The following is a 17,814-nucleotide window of genomic DNA, read 5'->3' as shown; positions in this document are numbered from 1 at the left end:
AGGGCTTACACTGAATGACTTCTAGTGAATGATTTCTATCCAGACTGGTGGCTGAATATATAGGACATAAATGCTCCTGTTCTTAGTCAGCCAGACTGGTGAATACCTCAAGCAATACCTTTAGTTGGCTGTAAGCCTCAGGCTGATTATTAATGACTCAGCCTTACCCTTTGATTTTGTTTTCCTGGATTCTGGAAGCAAGCAGAAGAGCTGGATTTGTCTATGCAAAATCCTCTAGGGACTACTCCATTCATTTTCTGCAAAGGGTCTGAAGCCAGGCAGGGCACTGCTGCATCCTCTGTGATGCTCTCCTACAGGACTTCTTTTTTGGATGAACTGCAAAGGTACTGTATGTGGAAACCAGATGCACGTAGGGCTGACGCTTTAGCAGAAAGACCCTGTCTCTGATTCGCCTTAAGCTAAATCAGTGCGGGGGGGGGGGGCTTCTCTTCTTTGCCTTTAGTGCAGATCTAAGTGAAAAGAGCACAAAGAGGTGACTTCTTCCCATTGCTTTTACCAAAGCAGCGAGAGCTGGGGCTGCTCGTGCTTCAGTCTATTCATTCACGTCCTCGCCTGGCTCCTCAGCATCGTGCAAGCGGTGGGCGATGGCACGGAGGTCAAATCCAGAGCCGCGCGCTGCTGCCAACCCCGATATCAAACCGCTCGGAAACGACAGCGAAACCAATTGCCGGGGACGCCACGCCCACCCCCGCGGAGCGCTGATGAAATGGGGGTGCGCGGAGCCGGGCAGCCGCCCGCCGCCCATTGGGTGGATTTGGATCCGCGGCGCCATTGGTCAGAGCGAGAGAGAGAGCGCGCCAGCCAATCGGAAAGCAAGCCGGGCTGCTTCGGGAGGCTATAAAAGGGGAAGGGGAGGGAGCTTAGCAACACGTGAGTCGCGTCAGCAGGGCGGTGGTTGGAGGTGCTGTTAGGAGCGATGTCTGGCCGCGGGAAGCAGGGCGGGAAGGCGCGCGCCAAGGCCAAGTCGCGCTCGTCGCGGGCCGGGCTGCAGTTCCCCGTGGGCCGCGTGCACCGGCTGCTGCGCAAGGGCAACTACGCGGAGCGGGTGGGCGCCGGCGCCCCGGTGTACCTGGCGGCCGTGCTGGAGTACCTGACGGCCGAGATCCTGGAGCTGGCGGGCAACGCGGCCCGCGACAACAAGAAGACGCGCATCATCCCCCGCCACCTGCAGCTGGCCATCCGCAACGACGAGGAGCTCAACAAGCTGCTGGGCAAGGTCACCATCGCGCAGGGCGGGGTGCTGCCCAACATCCAGGCCGTGCTGCTGCCCAAGAAGACCGACAGCCACAAGGCTAAGGCCAAGTAAAAGCTGAGGAGTGATCCTACGTCCAAGGAACCCAAAGGCTCTTTTCAGAGCCACCCACTTCCTCGTAAAGGAGCTGCAGATCTCAAAAATATTTGTGTTGGTTTTGCTGCTAAAAGTCAGGTGTTAGCATGAAGATAGCATATTAGGTTAAACACTAGGTGTGATAAAATAATTTACTTAAAGTTGGATGTGTGCTAGAAGACCACAAAGTTAGATTTTTTGTTAAAAGAATCTGTTTGGTAGGGGTGAGAAAGGCAAAATGTTGAATATTGCTGCAAGAACCATCAGCAAGGTTTTTCCAGTCTCTGTCTGAAAAACAAAGCTGAGAGCTCGCTGGTCCCCCTGGGGAGCTTGGCCTGCCCCAGCAGTGCCTGGAGGCTCAGTCATTTCTTTGGGCACTCCAAGTTAATTTTTAATGCAGGTCTAAGCTGTGCCTCTACTGCATTACACCTGGATGAGAGCTGTGTGAGCTAAGGAGAAATGCTGCCAGCTTTGGCTGCACTTTATTCACACCAATGAACATTGTAATAGAGATGTTGAGACAGAAACAGACATCACCATTCATAGGTCAGAGAGCACATTTTAATAAAACAAGAAATTACAGGAAGCAAAATGATGTTACGTTGTAGTGCCACAAATGGTTACAGGTGGCTGTGGGAAAAACAAGGGTTGCAGACAGCAATGGAAACAGCGCGGAGAAATAGAATGAACACTTTCTGATATGGGGAAAAAAAACAGAATTGGAATGAGCACTTTTTGATATGAGAAATTAAATGCGTTTATTCCATGGCCTTGGTGATGTCTGCCAGAGGCTCTCCCCCTCCTGCTGGCAGAGTAACAGGGCCTGCAGAGCTGCAGATGCTTCTGACACTGCTTCCAGGGTGGGAGATGGGCTCTGCATGGTAACTGTGGGGTATGCAGGGTGCACTCTGCAGGGAGAGCCCTGATGACAGTGCAGGGGAACGGGGAACCACCTGCTGCAGCGTCTGCCTTGGTCACGCTGACTCAGATGTCCACCAAACCAGACCAAAATAAAAACACATCTGAGGGATGGAATTTGGAGTACTGACCGCAGTGATCAGTGAGATCTGCTCCCGTGTCAGCCCCTTGGCTGAGCTGCTCAGTGCCTCTGTGGAACAGCAGCAGGGATGGATCCCTGTATGCAGGTGCACCAGCAGTGCAGTGCAGTGCTCTGAGGCCATCTCCTCCCGGGGCAAGAGAAGTCCTTCAGGGGATGTCAGGCTGCTCCTCACCTTGCAGCATCAGGCACTCATTTAATTGATTTTTATTATTTTCAATGGGTTAAAGGACTGGGGACAAAGGAGCTAATTTCTAATCCATATTCAGTGCTCTGTATGAGCCTGTGTTACTTCCTCCTCTTGGAAATCAATTTGCGATGAAAATAATGACTCCAGCTCCTGGGTTTCGGCTCAGATTAAGAGAAGACCCTTTAAAGAACAATAATTCATTGCTCTGGGGGTGCAACTTCCCACGGTGCGGATTTTATTTAGAAGGAAAAACAAAAGTTTCTGTCTCCCGAGGTCTGCCCAGGTCCAGGACTCGGGGTTTATCGGCTCTTTTTTAACTCACCCTTCGCCTCTCCGGAGAGAAACTCCGCCCGTGGCAGCAGCAGCCTTTGCCCTCCGCGCCGCTGTGACTTGGGGCGAATAGGTGGCGGAAATTGTAGAAAAAACGCGCTTTTTCGCCTCTTAAGAAACACAAAATGAGCGGGGAGAAGGGAGCTCTGCGCCGTGCGGCGGGGCGGGCTCTGCAAAGCACCAATCACCGCGCGGCTCTGCTCTATAAATACGAGGCCGCCGACTTGCTCCAGGCCCAGTGGTTCCCCCCGATCTGTGGACGACGGCAGTCACCATGTCGGAGACCGCGCCCGTTGCCGCGCCTGCAGTGTCTGCGCCCGGCGCCAAGGCGGCCGCCAAGAAGCCGAAGAAGGCGGCGGGCGGCGCCAAAGCCCGCAAGCCTGCGGGCCCCAGCGTCACCGAGCTGATCACCAAGGCCGTGTCCGCCTCCAAGGAGCGCAAGGGGCTCTCCCTCGCCGCGCTCAAGAAGGCGCTGGCTGCCGGCGGCTACGACGTGGAGAAGAACAACAGCCGCATCAAGCTGGGGCTCAAGAGCCTCGTCAGCAAGGGCACCCTGGTGCAGACCAAGGGTACCGGCGCCTCCGGTTCTTTCAAGCTGAATAAAAAGCCGGGCGAGACCAAAGAGAAAGCGACTAAGAAGAAGCCCGCGGCCAAGCCCAAGAAGGCACCGGCCAAGAAGCCCGCGGCTGCTGCTAAGAAGCCCAAGAAGGCGGCGGCAGTGAAGAAGAGCCCCAAGAAAGCTAAGAAGCCGGCGGCTGCTGCCACCAAGAAGGCAACGAAGAGCCCCAAGAAGGCTGCCAAGGCTGGTCGCCCCAAGAAGGCTGCCAAGAGCCCAGCCAAGGCAAAGGCGGTGAAACCCAAAGCTGCCAAGCCTAAGGCGGCCAAACCCAAGGCAGCCAAGGCAAAGAAGGCAGCAACCAAAAAGAAGTAAGATGACAGAAGAAATTCGAGTCTGCTCGTTTAAATAAACCCAAAGGCTCTTTTAAGAGCCACCCACTTACTCTCAAAAAGAGCTGGAATGCTGCGGGAACCGCGGCGGCACAACTAATCATCTCAGTTGCGGAGATTCAGATTTGGGCGCGCTAGTTGCAACTCACACGGGAGATAAGAGCCCCTTCCGTTATGGGCTACGTGCAGTTCGGGAGCGAGGCGCCAGCAGCGGCGCTTCCCAGCCGGGCGGGGCGGAGCGGTGCCAACCTCGGGCTCGTACTTGGGGAGGGGTTTAAAGAACCCGCGCTAGGCTGTCATTGGTCCGCTTCAGCACCAACCCCCTCCCGGCACCGCCCCCGCTCCCGTCCCGTACGTCTACGGAGCCGCTCGCTCGTCCCCGCCTCATCCCGCCCCCGGGTCCCGGTGCGGGAACCGCCGCCTGCGCGGCTCTACGGCTGCTTTTGCCTAGGGGAGAAACAGCGTGCGGTCCTTCCCCGTCCGGTGATGGAGTGCGCGACAGGGGAAAGGGAAAAGAAAGCGCTGCTGATTCGAAACAGCGACGCCTCAGGGACTGTTTTTCATCCGTTTATTAATGAATTAAATAGGGAGAAGTAAGATTATTCTTTAAGGGTGGTCTGCTACAATGTATGTAACGCGAACTTTTTTTTTTTTTTTTTAACAGAAACGCCGATTTTCTATTAGGAATGCATTTCTAGAGTAAGTAAAAATATTCTTGGGATAGCTTTTATCACAAGAATCAAAAGCAAAACGAAGCACTCACCTTCCCGACGAGGTCCTGACAGCAGAGAGCAGCAGTGGCTGCTGCTGGAATACCGTGTACCCTGCTTCAGCAATAGCACAGTTACCGAGCAACCCCGTTAACTCCATGAGTTGCTACTGCTCAATTAATTCGGAACTGAGACCTCCAAAATGCTCAGTTAAGCGATTATTTTTTTTGTTATTTATACCTCAAGCACTCGCATTCGTTTCACTCTATTAAAAACCTACGCTACACCCATCAGAAGTAACACAGCCCTTTTACTAGAATAAATGGTGGCTCTGAAAAGAGCCTTTGGGTTAAAATCGAGTAATCCGCACCACTCTACTTGGAGCTGGTGTACTTGGTGACCGCCTTGGTGCCCTCGGAGACCGCGTGCTTGGCCAGCTCGCCGGGCAGCAGCAGCCGCACGGCCGTCTGGATCTCCCGCGACGTGATGGTCGAGCGCTTGTTGTAGTGCGCCAGGCGCGACGCCTCGCCGGCGATGCGCTCGAAGATGTCGTTGACGAACGAGTTCATGATGCCCATGGCCTTGGACGAGATGCCCGTGTCGGGGTGCACCTGCTTCAGCACCTTGTACACGTAGATCGAGTAGCTCTCCTTGCGGCTCTTCTTGCGCTTCTTGTCGCCCTTCTTCTGGGTCTTGGTGACCGCCTTCTTGGAGCCCTTCTTAGGGGCGGGCGCGGACTTGGCCGGCTCAGGCATAGCTACTCCTCGACAATCCTTTCGGCGCAGCGGAGTGCCGGCTGTTGGCACTGCTCACCTCTTTATAGGGGCTGTATGCAAATCTACGGCCTTCGCTATCTGCGTTCTGATTGGATAACGGAGCCCGTGACGTATCGCTCCGTACGAGCAGCTCTCTAATTGGTCCATCGCAAATCCCACTGCTACTGGCTAACAATTGAAATCCCATCAACCAATCACAGTGAGCTCTTTCAATCTCAGCTCAGCGGCGAAGCTCGGCCTCCATCCGCGGCTAGTGTGGGTGCAGCCGGGGCCGCGCTGTGCCTCCCGCTGCCTGGGCGGGGGTAGTAGGTACAGACAGCAGTCTCCGAGGGGAAAACAAAACAAAACGCCGGGATAAAGCCGAGAGTTTTCTCCACCTTTTTTGTTTTCCCCTCATCAAAATGAAATATACCTGAATACTTATGGAATAGCCTACACTCACAGCAGCTACAAATACATCCTGAAAAAGTATACTGGCTCTGGCATGGTCATCTTTGTTATGTGTTTTAAATGAGATCTTCTGACCTATATGGCTTGGTTTCCAGAACATTAAATAGGATGAAAGCTCTGATTTAATCAGCAAATTGAAAGAACATTGACTTTTTTTTTTTTTTTCTTTTTTTAAACTGTAACAAATATTGGATTCATTTCTTTCAAAGACAAAAAATAATCAGTAATGAAACTAAATCTGGACTTATAACTGAGTTTTGAATTCAGCATGAATCAGAAAATCAAGCCCTATTCTTGCTGAAGTTATTTCACTACCCATGAGGAAAATACAATTGTTTAAACTGGTTGAAGTGATTTTGTGGTGTGTAGAATTCTGATGTGCTTGTATACACACACACGATGACAGAGAAAGTGTTATGCACTATAGTTGTAGCCTGTATTTTCAGAAAAATCACACTTACATTTTTTTCTTTAAATTGTTTTGTACAAATATAAATTTTAACTATAGACTGATCTTTGGTAAAGTTATAATAAATTTTCAAAATAATTTATTTCTGATTGGAGCTAGGACTACAACACAGTTCATATCATTGCTATAATAATGCCTTTTTCTTTTGCTACCTCTGAGTCCATTCAAAGCCTAGAATTTCTGGGTATCACATGAGACAGTTGGCATAGGCCTACAGAAGAAACCCACTTGGCATACCTAAATGGAGATGAAAAGGATTAAACTGTGAAAATCACAACCAAGCTTTATTCTTTAGGATTTCTAAAGTTTTCTAAAAAATTCTGATGAAAACAACACAACTGTTACCTTTTCACACTACGGCCCATTTGAATACCTACCTCCTCACATGTATGCCTTTCTTTTGGCATAAAAATAATGCAGGAAAGCACTGAGATCAGCTCTGCCAAGCTGTGGCTGCTCTCTGAGCATCTATGAACTCCTCTGTGGTGCAAACATGGCTGCGCCTTCACAGACCAGTATACATTGGGAGTGCTAAGGGTGGAATAGCAGGAGAGAGCTCTGCACAAATGCTGCTGGACAATACTCTTATTCTGTGGTCTCAAGTCAGAAATACAGTTCTGTCAGTGTCTATTGCCTATACACCTGAGCATCATCTTGGAATTCAAGTTTACCTTCCCAAGACCAAGAGCTCCAGAAAAAACGAACAATCAGAGTCCATTAATTTACAAGTAGAGACAAAAAGACTGAAGTGCAGTGACAAATGTTGGAGATATATCATAGAATGGCTTACCTTGAAGGAGAACTCAAAGCCCACCCGGTCGTACCCTGTGCCGTTGGCAGGGTGACCCCACCAGCTCAGGCTGCCCAGGACCCCATCCAACCTGGCTTTGAACCTCCAGGGATGGGGCACCCACAGTTTCTCTAGGCAGTCTGTGTCAATGCCTCACTGCCCTCTGAGCAAGTTATTCCCCAACAGCCAATCTAAATCTCCCCTCTTTTAGTTTAAAGCCACCCCTTCCTTGTCCTATCTCCATCTACCCATGTAAAAAAATACTGATCTACTTTCTGCTTATAAGCTCCTTTTAAGTTTAGGAAGACTGCAATATGGTCACCCTGGAATGTTCTCTGGGCAGAACTAGCCAAGCCTCATCAACCTGACTTTGTTTCTGAACTTCATTTCATTTAGTTGAGCGTATTTTCATCTTGAAATACAAAGACAACAACCAAGATGTTCTGGGGACTGTTACAAAATAAGTAGATATTGAAGAGGAATACCTAGTACACAGCATCAGAAGTTATTAAAATATTGGAGAAAAAGCACACCTTAGAATCACATTTTAAAAGCCTACTTATAAAGTTAACGGTAGCAACTATACTTCAAGAGCTTCTGACTGAAATACGAAGCATAGCTCCATTACTCTGTACATACGGCCATTTACAGGGGCAGATTTTCTATCTTGATAAGATGCCATAGCTCACATTTCCACATCATGAAAAAACTGTTGCAGACAGATAGACAGACAGAAGAAAAAGATGAAAGAACAAAGGGGCAGTGGGAATTTTTCAATCATTTTCAACGTTAAGAAATGTTTACTCACTTTAGGTCTCAAAAACTGAATAAGGTGATAAAATTCATTAAAGTGGTGTTTTTTAAAAATGCAGAATAAAAACTATAGAAATAAAATCACAAAAGGGATAATTTGGGAGGCTGTGGATCAACAGAACACAGCTACTTGAAAAGAGAAAACATAGAAGTAACCAATATCACATTCTCAAAAGGACATGCAACAACCCATTCATTTTAATGGGTGCGTATAATGAGCCCCAAACCTCTGCCTTCATCAGCACATCAGTCCTGTAAACAAAGCCCCAGTATCTTTCGGTGAGACATAGACAAGGCAGAGACAATAGATTTAACCCAATCTCTCCTCCCAAAAAGAGCGGGCACCACAAACCAAAAAAAGGAAAAAACAAACAAGCAAAAAAACCCCAAAAGATGTGGACATAATGCTGCTGTGCCTTCCCTAACAGCGACGGATTTGCACCAGCGCAACCCCCCAACTGTACAAGCACCGCGAAATGGCGGCGGCGGAGCTCCGGGGAGGAAATGGGAGCGGCGCTCCGGCCCCGCCGCCGCCGCCGCCATTGGTTGGCATTTGCTGCAGAGCCGCAGCCGGCGGCGGCCCGCTCTCACGCCGACAACAGCGATGGGGAGCCAGGCAGCAAGAGAAAGCGAAGAAAGGCAGACAAGCAGCAGCGAGGCCAGACCGTAAAATCGACTCCGCAACGCACAGAGACGGCCAGAAGCGATAACTGGGCCGACCGGAGACACGGAGCAACACCCGCCCTCCGCCCAAAACCGGGAGAAAGACCGCAGAAGGCCCCGCCCCCTCCCCGCCGCGCCCCGCCCCAGCCCTCCCATCCCCTCCCCGGCGCAGTCCTCAATCAGGTCGGACCGCCGGCAATATAGAGGCGCGCCGTCGGCCGTTCCCGCCACAGCTGCTGAGGAAGATCGCTGTGTGATCATGTCTGGCAGAGGCAAGGGCGGGAAGGGGCTCGGCAAGGGGGGCGCTAAGCGCCACCGCAAGGTGTTGCGCGACAACATCCAGGGCATCACCAAGCCGGCCATCCGCCGCCTAGCGCGGCGCGGCGGCGTCAAGCGCATCTCGGGGCTCATCTACGAGGAGACGCGCGGCGTGCTCAAGGTCTTCCTGGAGAACGTCATCCGCGACGCCGTCACCTACACCGAGCACGCCAAGAGGAAGACGGTCACGGCCATGGACGTGGTCTACGCGCTCAAGCGCCAGGGACGCACCCTCTACGGCTTCGGCGGCTAAAGTGATCTGACGTTAGACTGTGCTTTTAAAACACCCCAAAGGCTCTTTTCAGAGCCACCCACGCTGTCAATAGGAGAGCCCTTATCACTGTGTTATAGTAACGTTCTCACTTGAATTCGTGTACAAGTCTGTCTACTTTTACGTCCAGGTAACGTCCCTTAAGTTTCTTAGTAATGGAATACTTGGGAAGAGTAGTAAGGGCTAGTAGTAACGAATTTAACAGCCTTCTTGGAGGATGTAGGGAACAGATCCCGGAGATCGGGACCCTGGTGAAAGGTGCTACTGGCATGAACAGCGTCTAAACCAGGGCAGCCTCAGGCAGGAGGCTCATGAAGTGCTATTTTTTTCTCCCACCTTTAGGTCCGTTTTGTGCTCGGGGAAAAATAGAGGAAGGAGTGGAAAACGACCGTCAGTGCACGTAGCACCCCAGGGAAAAGAGGGAGGGGCAGGTCCCTGAAGAATCTGTTTAGGTTACCCCTCCCTCCCCCTGCTGACGATGAAACCTTTGCTGGCGTTGTCCAACCCCGAACTCACCCCCCTTCCCTGTCTTGGATCCTTAAGATCGTGAACCTCGCGAGCACTGCCTTTAGAAGAGCAGGGGACTCTAAAAAGATGCAGCTTAGAACTCGAGACTTTCCTCAATTTCCATTTCTCAATAATCGGTTCTGCTAAAAGCACCAAAAGGAGCACTGGGCACAGAGTGTGCATTCGCCACCAGCACAGTGATACAGCGCTCCCCAGTGATAATATGGTGGCTCTTAAAAGAGCCTTTGGGTTTGGCAGAGAAAGGACAGCGGCCTCAGGCGCGCTCCCCGCGGATGCGCCGGGCGAGCTGGATGTCCTTGGGCATGATGGTGACGCGCTTGGCGTGGATGGCGCACAGGTTGGTGTCCTCGAAGAGCCCCACCAGGTAAGCCTCGCTCGCCTCCTGCAGCGCCATGACGGCCGAGCTCTGGAAGCGCAGGTCGGTCTTGAAGTCCTGCGCGATCTCGCGCACCAGGCGCTGGAAGGGCAGCTTGCGGATCAGCAGCTCCGTGGACTTCTGGTAGCGGCGGATCTCGCGCAGCGCCACCGTGCCGGGCCGGTAGCGGTGCGGCTTCTTCACGCCGCCCGTGGCCGGCGCGCTCTTGCGGGCCGCCTTGGTGGCCAGCTGCTTGCGGGGCGCCTTGCCGCCCGTCGACTTACGCGCCGTCTGCTTCGTGCGCGCCATCTTCCACAGCTGCCTTTCAACCAGAGAAGCACGCCACGCCCGCACGGCTCTTATTTATAGTAGATGAAACCCCGCCCATTCGTCTCTGATTGGTTAACAAAGCAATGAATTTTATTGGCTAACTCTAAGCCTTCCGCAAGTACCAGGCTGCAAAGAAGCTTGTAAGCTTTTTAGCATTAAGTATTTTCGATTTTTTTTTTTCCTCACCATAACCTTTTCTGGTTAGCTGTGGCGCCATAATGTAGGATATTTGCTTCTAGAAACACGGACTTGTATGACAGTTTTAAGGTTGAAGTGGAAACAAAACCTTTGACTTTTTAGTAAGCCTTTCCCTAAACTGAACATGACATCAGAAAGCAAGACACTTGGTAGTCTCGGAGTAAAAAACAAAGCAGAAAAAGCCATCTTTCAATTACAACAAGGCTTATGACTTTCTGCTTGATTGATGACTAAAAACGAAACAAAAGAAAGTCCTGTAGGCTTGTTTTCACTGCATGCTAATATCCTGCTTCTTCTACAGGTTAAATGAGGGGTATAAGAATGCTGTTTATTGCTGAAGGTGGCAACGAGGAAAGACAGCTAAGATAAAAAGAGAAAAAGTTTTATGAACCACTGGAAGCCGAAAAGTGAAACGCTGGGTTTTAACTACCGAGGAGTAGCATTCAGGACAGCAGGGGTTTAACGCGGGATTTTCAAATTGACCAATGATACTTGTCCTTTCTTCAGCCAATGGCAATGCAGCGATAGATATAAAAGCGAGTCTGGAACACGCAGCAGCTCAGAGGTTCTTGGCGGTTTCTCTGTGCAAGAGCAAGGGAGATTTGTGTGATGGCGCGCACGAAGCAGACGGCGCGTAAGTCGACGGGCGGCAAGGCGCCCCGCAAGCAGCTGGCCACCAAGGCGGCCCGCAAGAGCGCGCCGGCCACGGGCGGCGTGAAGAAGCCGCACCGCTACCGGCCCGGCACGGTGGCGCTGCGCGAGATCCGCCGCTACCAGAAGTCCACGGAGCTGCTGATCCGCAAGCTGCCCTTCCAGCGCCTGGTGCGCGAGATCGCGCAGGACTTCAAGACCGACCTGCGCTTCCAGAGCTCGGCCGTCATGGCGCTGCAGGAGGCGAGCGAGGCTTACCTGGTGGGGCTCTTCGAGGACACCAACCTGTGCGCCATCCACGCCAAGCGCGTCACCATCATGCCCAAGGACATCCAGCTCGCCCGGCGCATCCGCGGGGAGCGCGCCTGAGGCCGCTGTCCTTTCTCTGCCAAACCCAAAGGCTCTTTTAAGAGCCACCATATTATCACTGGGGAGCGCTGTATCACTGTGCGGTAGTGCACTACCAGATAGAGATCGAGTACTGATGTGCCCAGTGCTCCTTTTGGTGCTTTTAACAGAGCCAATTATTGAGAAATGGAAGTTAAGGAAGGTTTCGAGTTCTGTGTTGCGTTTTTTTCCCGTTCGCAATTTCTGTGTGTGGAAGATTGGTTTCAGTTACTGTCTCGTGCCAGAAGCGGCGTAGTAGGGGGGATAAGGGCGGGGACGGAGAACAGTGTGCGGAGTTGTAGCCTGAAGGAATGTGGGGGGGAGGGTAGTCAGTTCGAATGGGCCCTTCCTCTTCCCTTCATCTGAGGTGCTATGAAGCGCTTAAGGCCGTTTCTTCCCGCGCTCGGAACAGCGCTGATAGAAGTGCTGCCATTTCGTGAGTCTCCCGCCAGAGGCTGTACGCTGCAGCCGCGGGCTCTGACGTGATTCTCGGAACAGAACATCTGTCGCCAATGCCCTGGTTTATCACGTGACTGCACAATGTTCTCGGACCTACCAGCGGCCATTGGCTGGGGAGATGTTGGACGGGACCGGAGCCGCCTATTTCTCCTACGACCCCCCCAATGAACCGCTTCAGGGTATGATTCTCTACAACTGTTCCCTAATGCTTTTTCCAGTGTAATGAAGTCACTTCATCTTTGAACAACTTATTACACACAGGGAACACGATGAAAACAACGAAGCCCCCAAGCTCAACTATCATCACTCGACCGCAGTGATAAGGGCTCTCCTATTGACAGCGTGGGTGGCTCTGAAAAGAGCCTTTGGGGTGTTCTAAAAGCACAGTCTAACGTCAGATCACTTTAGCCGCCGAAGCCGTAGAGGGTGCGTCCCTGGCGCTTGAGCGCGTAGACCACGTCCATGGCCGTGACCGTCTTCCTCTTGGCGTGCTCGGTGTAGGTGACGGCGTCGCGGATGACGTTCTCCAGGAAGACCTTGAGCACGCCGCGCGTCTCCTCGTAGATGAGCCCCGAGATGCGCTTGACGCCGCCGCGCCGCGCTAGGCGGCGGATGGCCGGCTTGGTGATGCCCTGGATGTTGTCGCGCAGCACCTTGCGGTGGCGCTTGGCGCCCCCCTTGCCGAGCCCCTTCCCGCCCTTGCCTCTGCCAGACATGATCACACAGCGATCTTCCTCAGCAGCTGTGGCGGGAACGGCCGACGGCGCGCCTCTATATTGCCGGCGGTCCGACCTGATTGAGGACTGCGCCGGGGAGGGGATGGGAGGGCTGGGGCGGGGCGCGGCGGGGAGGGGAGGGGAGGGGGCGGGGCCTTCTGCGGTCTTTCCCCCGGTTTTGGGCGGAGGGCGGGTGTTGCTCCGCGTCTCCGGCCGGCCCAGTTATCGCTTCTGGCCGTCTCTGTGCGTTGCGGAGTCGATTTTACGGTCCGGCCTCGCTGCTGCTTGCCTGCCTTTCTTCGCTTTCTCTTGCTGCCTGGTTCCCCATCGCTGTTGTCGCGGCACTCGGTGTCGGCGTGAGAGCGGGCCGGTGTCGGCGTGAGAGCGGGCCGCTGCCGGCTGCGACTCTGCAGCAAATGCCGCTCCCATTTCCTCCCCGGAGCTCCGCCGCCGCCATTTCGCGGCGCTTGTACAAAGGTGCCCAATCCCCCCCCCCCCCCTTTTTTTTTTCTCTCATGGGTCCCTACTGATATACTACTACTTTATCTTTAACATTTTTCTGAAGTAATTTTTCGGTGCTTTTCCATTGATTTATCGTATTTACATTTCATTCTTTGTTATTTTTCATCCCCTTCTTTTGAACTCAACTGTATCTCGGATACTGTGAGACTTCTTGCTTCTTCCCACGTTTTCAAATTGCTCTGCAAGAATGTTCTGAAAAGCCATTAAATCGTGTCTACTTTGTTAAGTTGTGTTGCATGAGACTGCATATTTTTCTTACATCCCATAGGTTTTTTGGAGTCTTTGGGATTTCCATTAAGTTTGGAAAGTTACATACATATTATGTAATTTACCTATTAGTAGATTTAGTCTTGCTTAATAATTTGATTTATAAAATTTGAGAATAAAAGTATTGATTGATACATATTTTTCCCCTCGTTTGCTGTTTACAGAATAAATGCAGTAGAACAGAAAGCTTCATAATGTTTCTGTGTTGAGTGTATTGTTCCCCACCTATCATTCCTCTCACTATTTCATATCCTATACTTTTCCCTGCATGTGGTCAGCGTGTTTCTCCCTACACTTGTGCAGGCACAAAATAAATCTTTTGTTCTTCATGGCTGCTGAAAATATTTCTTTTTCCCATCTCACGTGGTATAACTCTTTTCAATCATGACTGACTTGTTTGTTTCTCATTGCACATCTTTTTTTTTAATAGCTTTTCTTTCATTAACCTAATAACCTTGAACATTTTAGATATTATTTGTACTTCAGGTACGCATGTTTCCAGGCAAACATTTTCCTGCACCTGTTTTGAGTTAATGGGAACACGTGTCTGCACCACAACCCACCTTACCCACTTTTCATACCCAATGTGGCTGAATGCTTCTTGGCCAAATGGTTGAAATCTCTTTTAGCGTCAGTTTCTTACTTCTGTTTGGTTCATTAGAATCCTTTTCTCTCCTCTCTCTTCTGAACATTAATTTTGTGTATTATTTTCTTTTTTTCAGGAAGTTTAACCTTTTCTTAATTTTGTATTCTTCTTCTCAGTATCAAATTTCCCTAAGGAAATTGCCAACTTCTTATCCTTGTCCACATTTTGATTTTGACAACCAAACTGCTAACAACAAAATTCATCCCTGACTTACAATAACTAATTAAACAAAACAAAACACAATAGTTCAACTACTAATGCATGGATTTTTGTTACAATCAGTTTTAAACAATCTGTGCAGATATGATAGTTTGATAGTACTGTGGAGGGATGTACAACAGATTGCTGTATTATGCAGTTGAATAACTTGAGAAGTATTTTTTGTTTTTCTTATTTGGGAAATTCAAGTTTTGTCCACCCAATTGTATCCATACACTGTGACATGAAGTTTCTGTTTTTGCTTCAGTAGGATGTATGTGCACTGTGTCTTTCTTTCACTGCCAGCTGTAGTTGCAGAATATAAATGAATACTACTGATGTGTTAGGACACTGCTTGCCGTAGCTAAAGTCAAACCAAAGGGAAGGGCATACTCCCTACTTACAGGAGCTCCAGTGTCTCAGTGTTCTGAAAAGCAGAATGCATTGCTGAGAAACCTGCATTTATCACATTTTGAAGTATCGCTTCACCTTGTCTTTGTTTTATCCCACAGCCTGTGTTTATCTTTTTCTCCTGGTCGCTCGTTTGTGTGGATTTTTATACTCATAAAACCAACAAATTTCTATTAAGCTTATTGATTACTTTTACAATTAATCTTTTCCTATTAGCTGAGACAGAGTGGAAGGATGATGAGTGCTGTTCTTTTCCTCCTAATCTTCCCATGTGACAACCAACATTTCAAGGAGACTTAAAATGAGGTGAAATTAAAAACTTGTTTTCTTTCCACAGATCTACTTTGAGGTTCTGAGGAAACTTGTTTAGGTGTTGCCTTCAAGGAGGTAAGGATCTCCTAGGAGATTTGTTCTCATATGTCTTTTCAATTTGTTTGGAGAATTAAAATCAACTTACACAGTCTTTGTAGCGAGTTGCTGTTTTATAATCAGCTGAGAAAACTGTTATAGAAGAGTTGCAGTCTGGAGATGATGGATTTGCCTTGCACTAAGGTAGAAGCTTGTGATAAATGTGCTACAGTGCTTTCCTGATAAATCTGTCAAGGAAAGAAATAAAGGCTGCAGCACCTTCCCAGGGAAATGTGAATGTTCTCAAAGTATAATCACATTAAATGTGGAGGGCCAAGTAAACATGGAGATCAACTTTTGCCTGAAGTAACAATAACTGTGATGAAAAACACCGCAAAATACCTTAATGCATGCAAACAAACAACAACTATGTCAATTAAAGAAGCACACAAAAAAATTAATGTTCTGTGAATCTCAGTGGAGAACCAAAGATGTCATTCTCCCTGCAGACCATCAACCTCCACCTGTGCACAGGTCGTCTTCCATGGAACAGATCTGCAGGCAAGGGTGGTGGTTACCCCTCACTATAAAAGAGAATCCTATATGTTGAACCTGGGAGCTCAGTCATCTCCTAGATTTCTGCTAGACTGAGTTTTGGTCAGCTCAGCCCTTGTTTCTGTTCTCATTCAGGTGCAGAATCCTGATGGACCTGGTGCATGGACTGACTTCTCCTTATGAGTCTGTTTGTCTGTATGGGTGCACAACAGCATTTCTTCTCAGGTGAAAATTTACCTTTGGCCTCTACCTGAAGCTGTGTGCTGAAGACCTTCACTGCTACATTCTAATTAATTTCCCTTCAGGTGAAAAATGCAAATTCTTATGCCATGTGGATCATGTCAGCTTCTACCACAAGGATTATGCAATCCATCTCTGGTAGGTACTTACAAGCCTCACTAAAATCTCTCTGTGCTGGTCTGTCTTAATAGTTCTTTAGGGACTGCATGATGATCTCAGGGGTCTTTTCCAAACTTTATGATTCTTAGATTCAAAACGTGCTCAAATCTAATATGACAATTGCTGTTGGAATTCTCCCCGTTCTAAAAAGCCTAGAAACTTCTCCAATGTAGCTGTAAAGTCCTTTAGCATTTGGCAGCCTTAACAAAAACAGCAGGTGTCTGGAACCAGTGAGTTGTGTGAACTTCATTGCCCACACAGACTGAAGGACACAGTTCATAGAAGCACTGGGTTGGAAGGGACTCTTAAAGGCCATCTGATCCAACTCCCCAGCAATGAACAGGGTCACTACCACTAGGTCAGATGCTCATAACCCTCCCAGGCTGACCTTGGGTGTCTCCATGGATGGGACATTCACCACCTCTCTGGTCAACCTTGTCAGTGCCTCACCATCCTGACTGTGAAAAAAAACACCAAACAACCCTCTTTCTTCTATCCAATCCAAATCTTTCCTCTGTTAGTTTGGAACCACTTCCCCTTGCAAACCCTGCAGAAGAGTCTGTTCTCTTGTTTCTCTGCATGACCTTTACAGCATTCATATCTTGGGCTCTCCAAACTTGAGGTGCTTTGGCGGTTACTATACGCAAAAATGTTCAGCTTCTTTAGACCATAGCTTTCAGTTTCGCTGTCTGTCCTCCCACCCCTGGTCCCTGATCCTTCAGATGCATAATGCTGCTATATTTCACCATCACTGCAACCTACAGGTTGATCATAATGAAAGCATCCTGTCGCACATGCAAACCATAGATGGTGATCTGTTTCTTCAATGCTCCAGAACCACTGCAAGGAAACTCACTGTCAAGGATCGGCAGAAGAGGAACAGAACGCTCAATGTAGGATACTGTATCTCTGTACCATTGCAGCACTGTGTAAAATAGTTACAGCGTGAGTGCTGTGCCTGTTGGATGGAATTTTGTCTCCACTGACTTCTTCCAAATGAAGCGCTGAAGGTGATGAGCGAAAAGGTGAGGTTGGCTCCATCTCTCCCCTCTACAGAAATGACTCCTGAAGAATGCATCCGCTTGCATAATGGTGACAACTTTGTAATGCTGAGGTTAAAGAATTATTGTAACTTTCAAACTTCCAGGTTGGTCTCTGGTGCTGTCACCTGCCATCCTATGTACATTCTTGAAGGTTTAGTGTGCAGTCAGGCATTGAGTTTTCTCGTACAGAAAGAACAAGGAAGAAATGCTTTGATGAGAGCAGGCTCTTTGGAGAAGTGGTTTATCAGGCAGCTTGCACTGCTATTCATTCCCAGCTGTGGAGGCCACGGTAAGAAAACAATATTTGGTAACAGGGAAAAGTGATAACGCTGATTGCCCCTTGGCTGTTTATCCCATACAGTAGCCACAACGTAGAGAAACTGCAGATTAAGTAACACCGACAGCCAGTCCCAACAGCACTGGAACTATTCAGAGAGAATTTTTTGAAGATGCAAAGAGTGAAGAAAGAGGCACAACGAATCAGCTGCATTTTACATCACTCAGCATTTTTGTTGCCATTGCATATGTTTTTAATCAGCCGAGATAACTGTTACAGAAGCAGAGCTTTTTTATTTTCCATACCAATGCAGTTTCTGCTGCACTTGTACAGCTGTAAAGTAACTGGCTCTGAGACACCAATCTCTCCATTCATATTTCATGAATGTGGG

At 49.4% G+C, this 17,814-nt stretch overlaps 7 protein-coding genes across 7 annotated transcripts; 4 read left to right on the top strand and 3 right to left on the bottom strand.

The window, feature by feature from the left end:
• Window positions 1–937: 937 nt before the first annotated feature.
• Window positions 938–1,399, top strand: LOC306958113 (histone H2A-IV; the record flags this gene model as incomplete). The annotated part of the gene is made up of 1 exon (XM_079549531.1): window positions 938–1,399. The coding sequence occupies one exon, from the start codon at window positions 938–940 to the stop codon at window positions 1,325–1,327; it is 390 nt and encodes a 129-aa protein (XP_079405657.1). The 3' UTR covers window positions 1,328–1,399.
• Window positions 1,400–3,199: 1,800 nt separating this feature from the next.
• On the top strand, window positions 3,200–3,856 carry LOC306953069 (histone H1-like; the record flags this gene model as incomplete). Its single annotated transcript, XM_079543906.1, has 1 exon — window positions 3,200–3,856. One exon carries the CDS (start codon window positions 3,200–3,202, stop codon window positions 3,854–3,856), a length of 657 nt encoding a protein of 218 aa, XP_079400032.1.
• A 1,101-nt stretch (window positions 3,857–4,957) lies between these two features.
• Window positions 4,958–5,338, bottom strand: LOC306958135 (histone H2B 1/2/3/4/6; the record flags this gene model as incomplete). The annotated part of the gene is made up of 1 exon (XM_079549559.1): window positions 4,958–5,338. One exon carries the CDS (start codon window positions 5,336–5,338, stop codon window positions 4,958–4,960), a length of 381 nt encoding a protein of 126 aa, XP_079405685.1.
• Window positions 5,339–8,803: 3,465 nt separating this feature from the next.
• On the top strand, window positions 8,804–9,115 carry LOC306958070 (histone H4; the record flags this gene model as incomplete). Its single annotated transcript, XM_079549472.1, has 1 exon — window positions 8,804–9,115. One exon carries the CDS (start codon window positions 8,804–8,806, stop codon window positions 9,113–9,115), a length of 312 nt encoding a protein of 103 aa, XP_079405598.1.
• Window positions 9,116–9,914: 799 nt separating this feature from the next.
• Window positions 9,915–10,325, bottom strand: LOC306951099 (histone H3.2; the record flags this gene model as incomplete). Its single annotated transcript, XM_079541515.1, has 1 exon — window positions 9,915–10,325. One exon carries the CDS (start codon window positions 10,323–10,325, stop codon window positions 9,915–9,917), a length of 411 nt encoding a protein of 136 aa, XP_079397641.1.
• An 828-nt stretch (window positions 10,326–11,153) lies between these two features.
• Window positions 11,154–11,564, top strand: LOC306945496 (histone H3.2; the record flags this gene model as incomplete). The annotated part of the gene is made up of 1 exon (XM_079534217.1): window positions 11,154–11,564. The coding sequence occupies one exon, from the start codon at window positions 11,154–11,156 to the stop codon at window positions 11,562–11,564; it is 411 nt and encodes a 136-aa protein (XP_079390343.1).
• An 881-nt stretch (window positions 11,565–12,445) lies between these two features.
• On the bottom strand, window positions 12,446–12,757 carry LOC306958219 (histone H4; the record flags this gene model as incomplete). Its single annotated transcript, XM_079549660.1, has 1 exon — window positions 12,446–12,757. The coding sequence occupies one exon, from the start codon at window positions 12,755–12,757 to the stop codon at window positions 12,446–12,448; it is 312 nt and encodes a 103-aa protein (XP_079405786.1).
• Window positions 12,758–17,814: the final 5,057 nt, after the last annotated feature.

The sequence above is a fragment of the Tetrao urogallus genome, assembly GCF_951394365.1.
Source record: "Tetrao urogallus genome assembly, chromosome: 1".
Taxonomy (NCBI): domain Eukaryota; kingdom Metazoa; phylum Chordata; class Aves; order Galliformes; family Phasianidae; genus Tetrao; species Tetrao urogallus.
The sequence above is the reverse complement of the archived record's forward strand: the minus strand, read 5'-3'. Positions and strand labels throughout refer to the sequence as shown.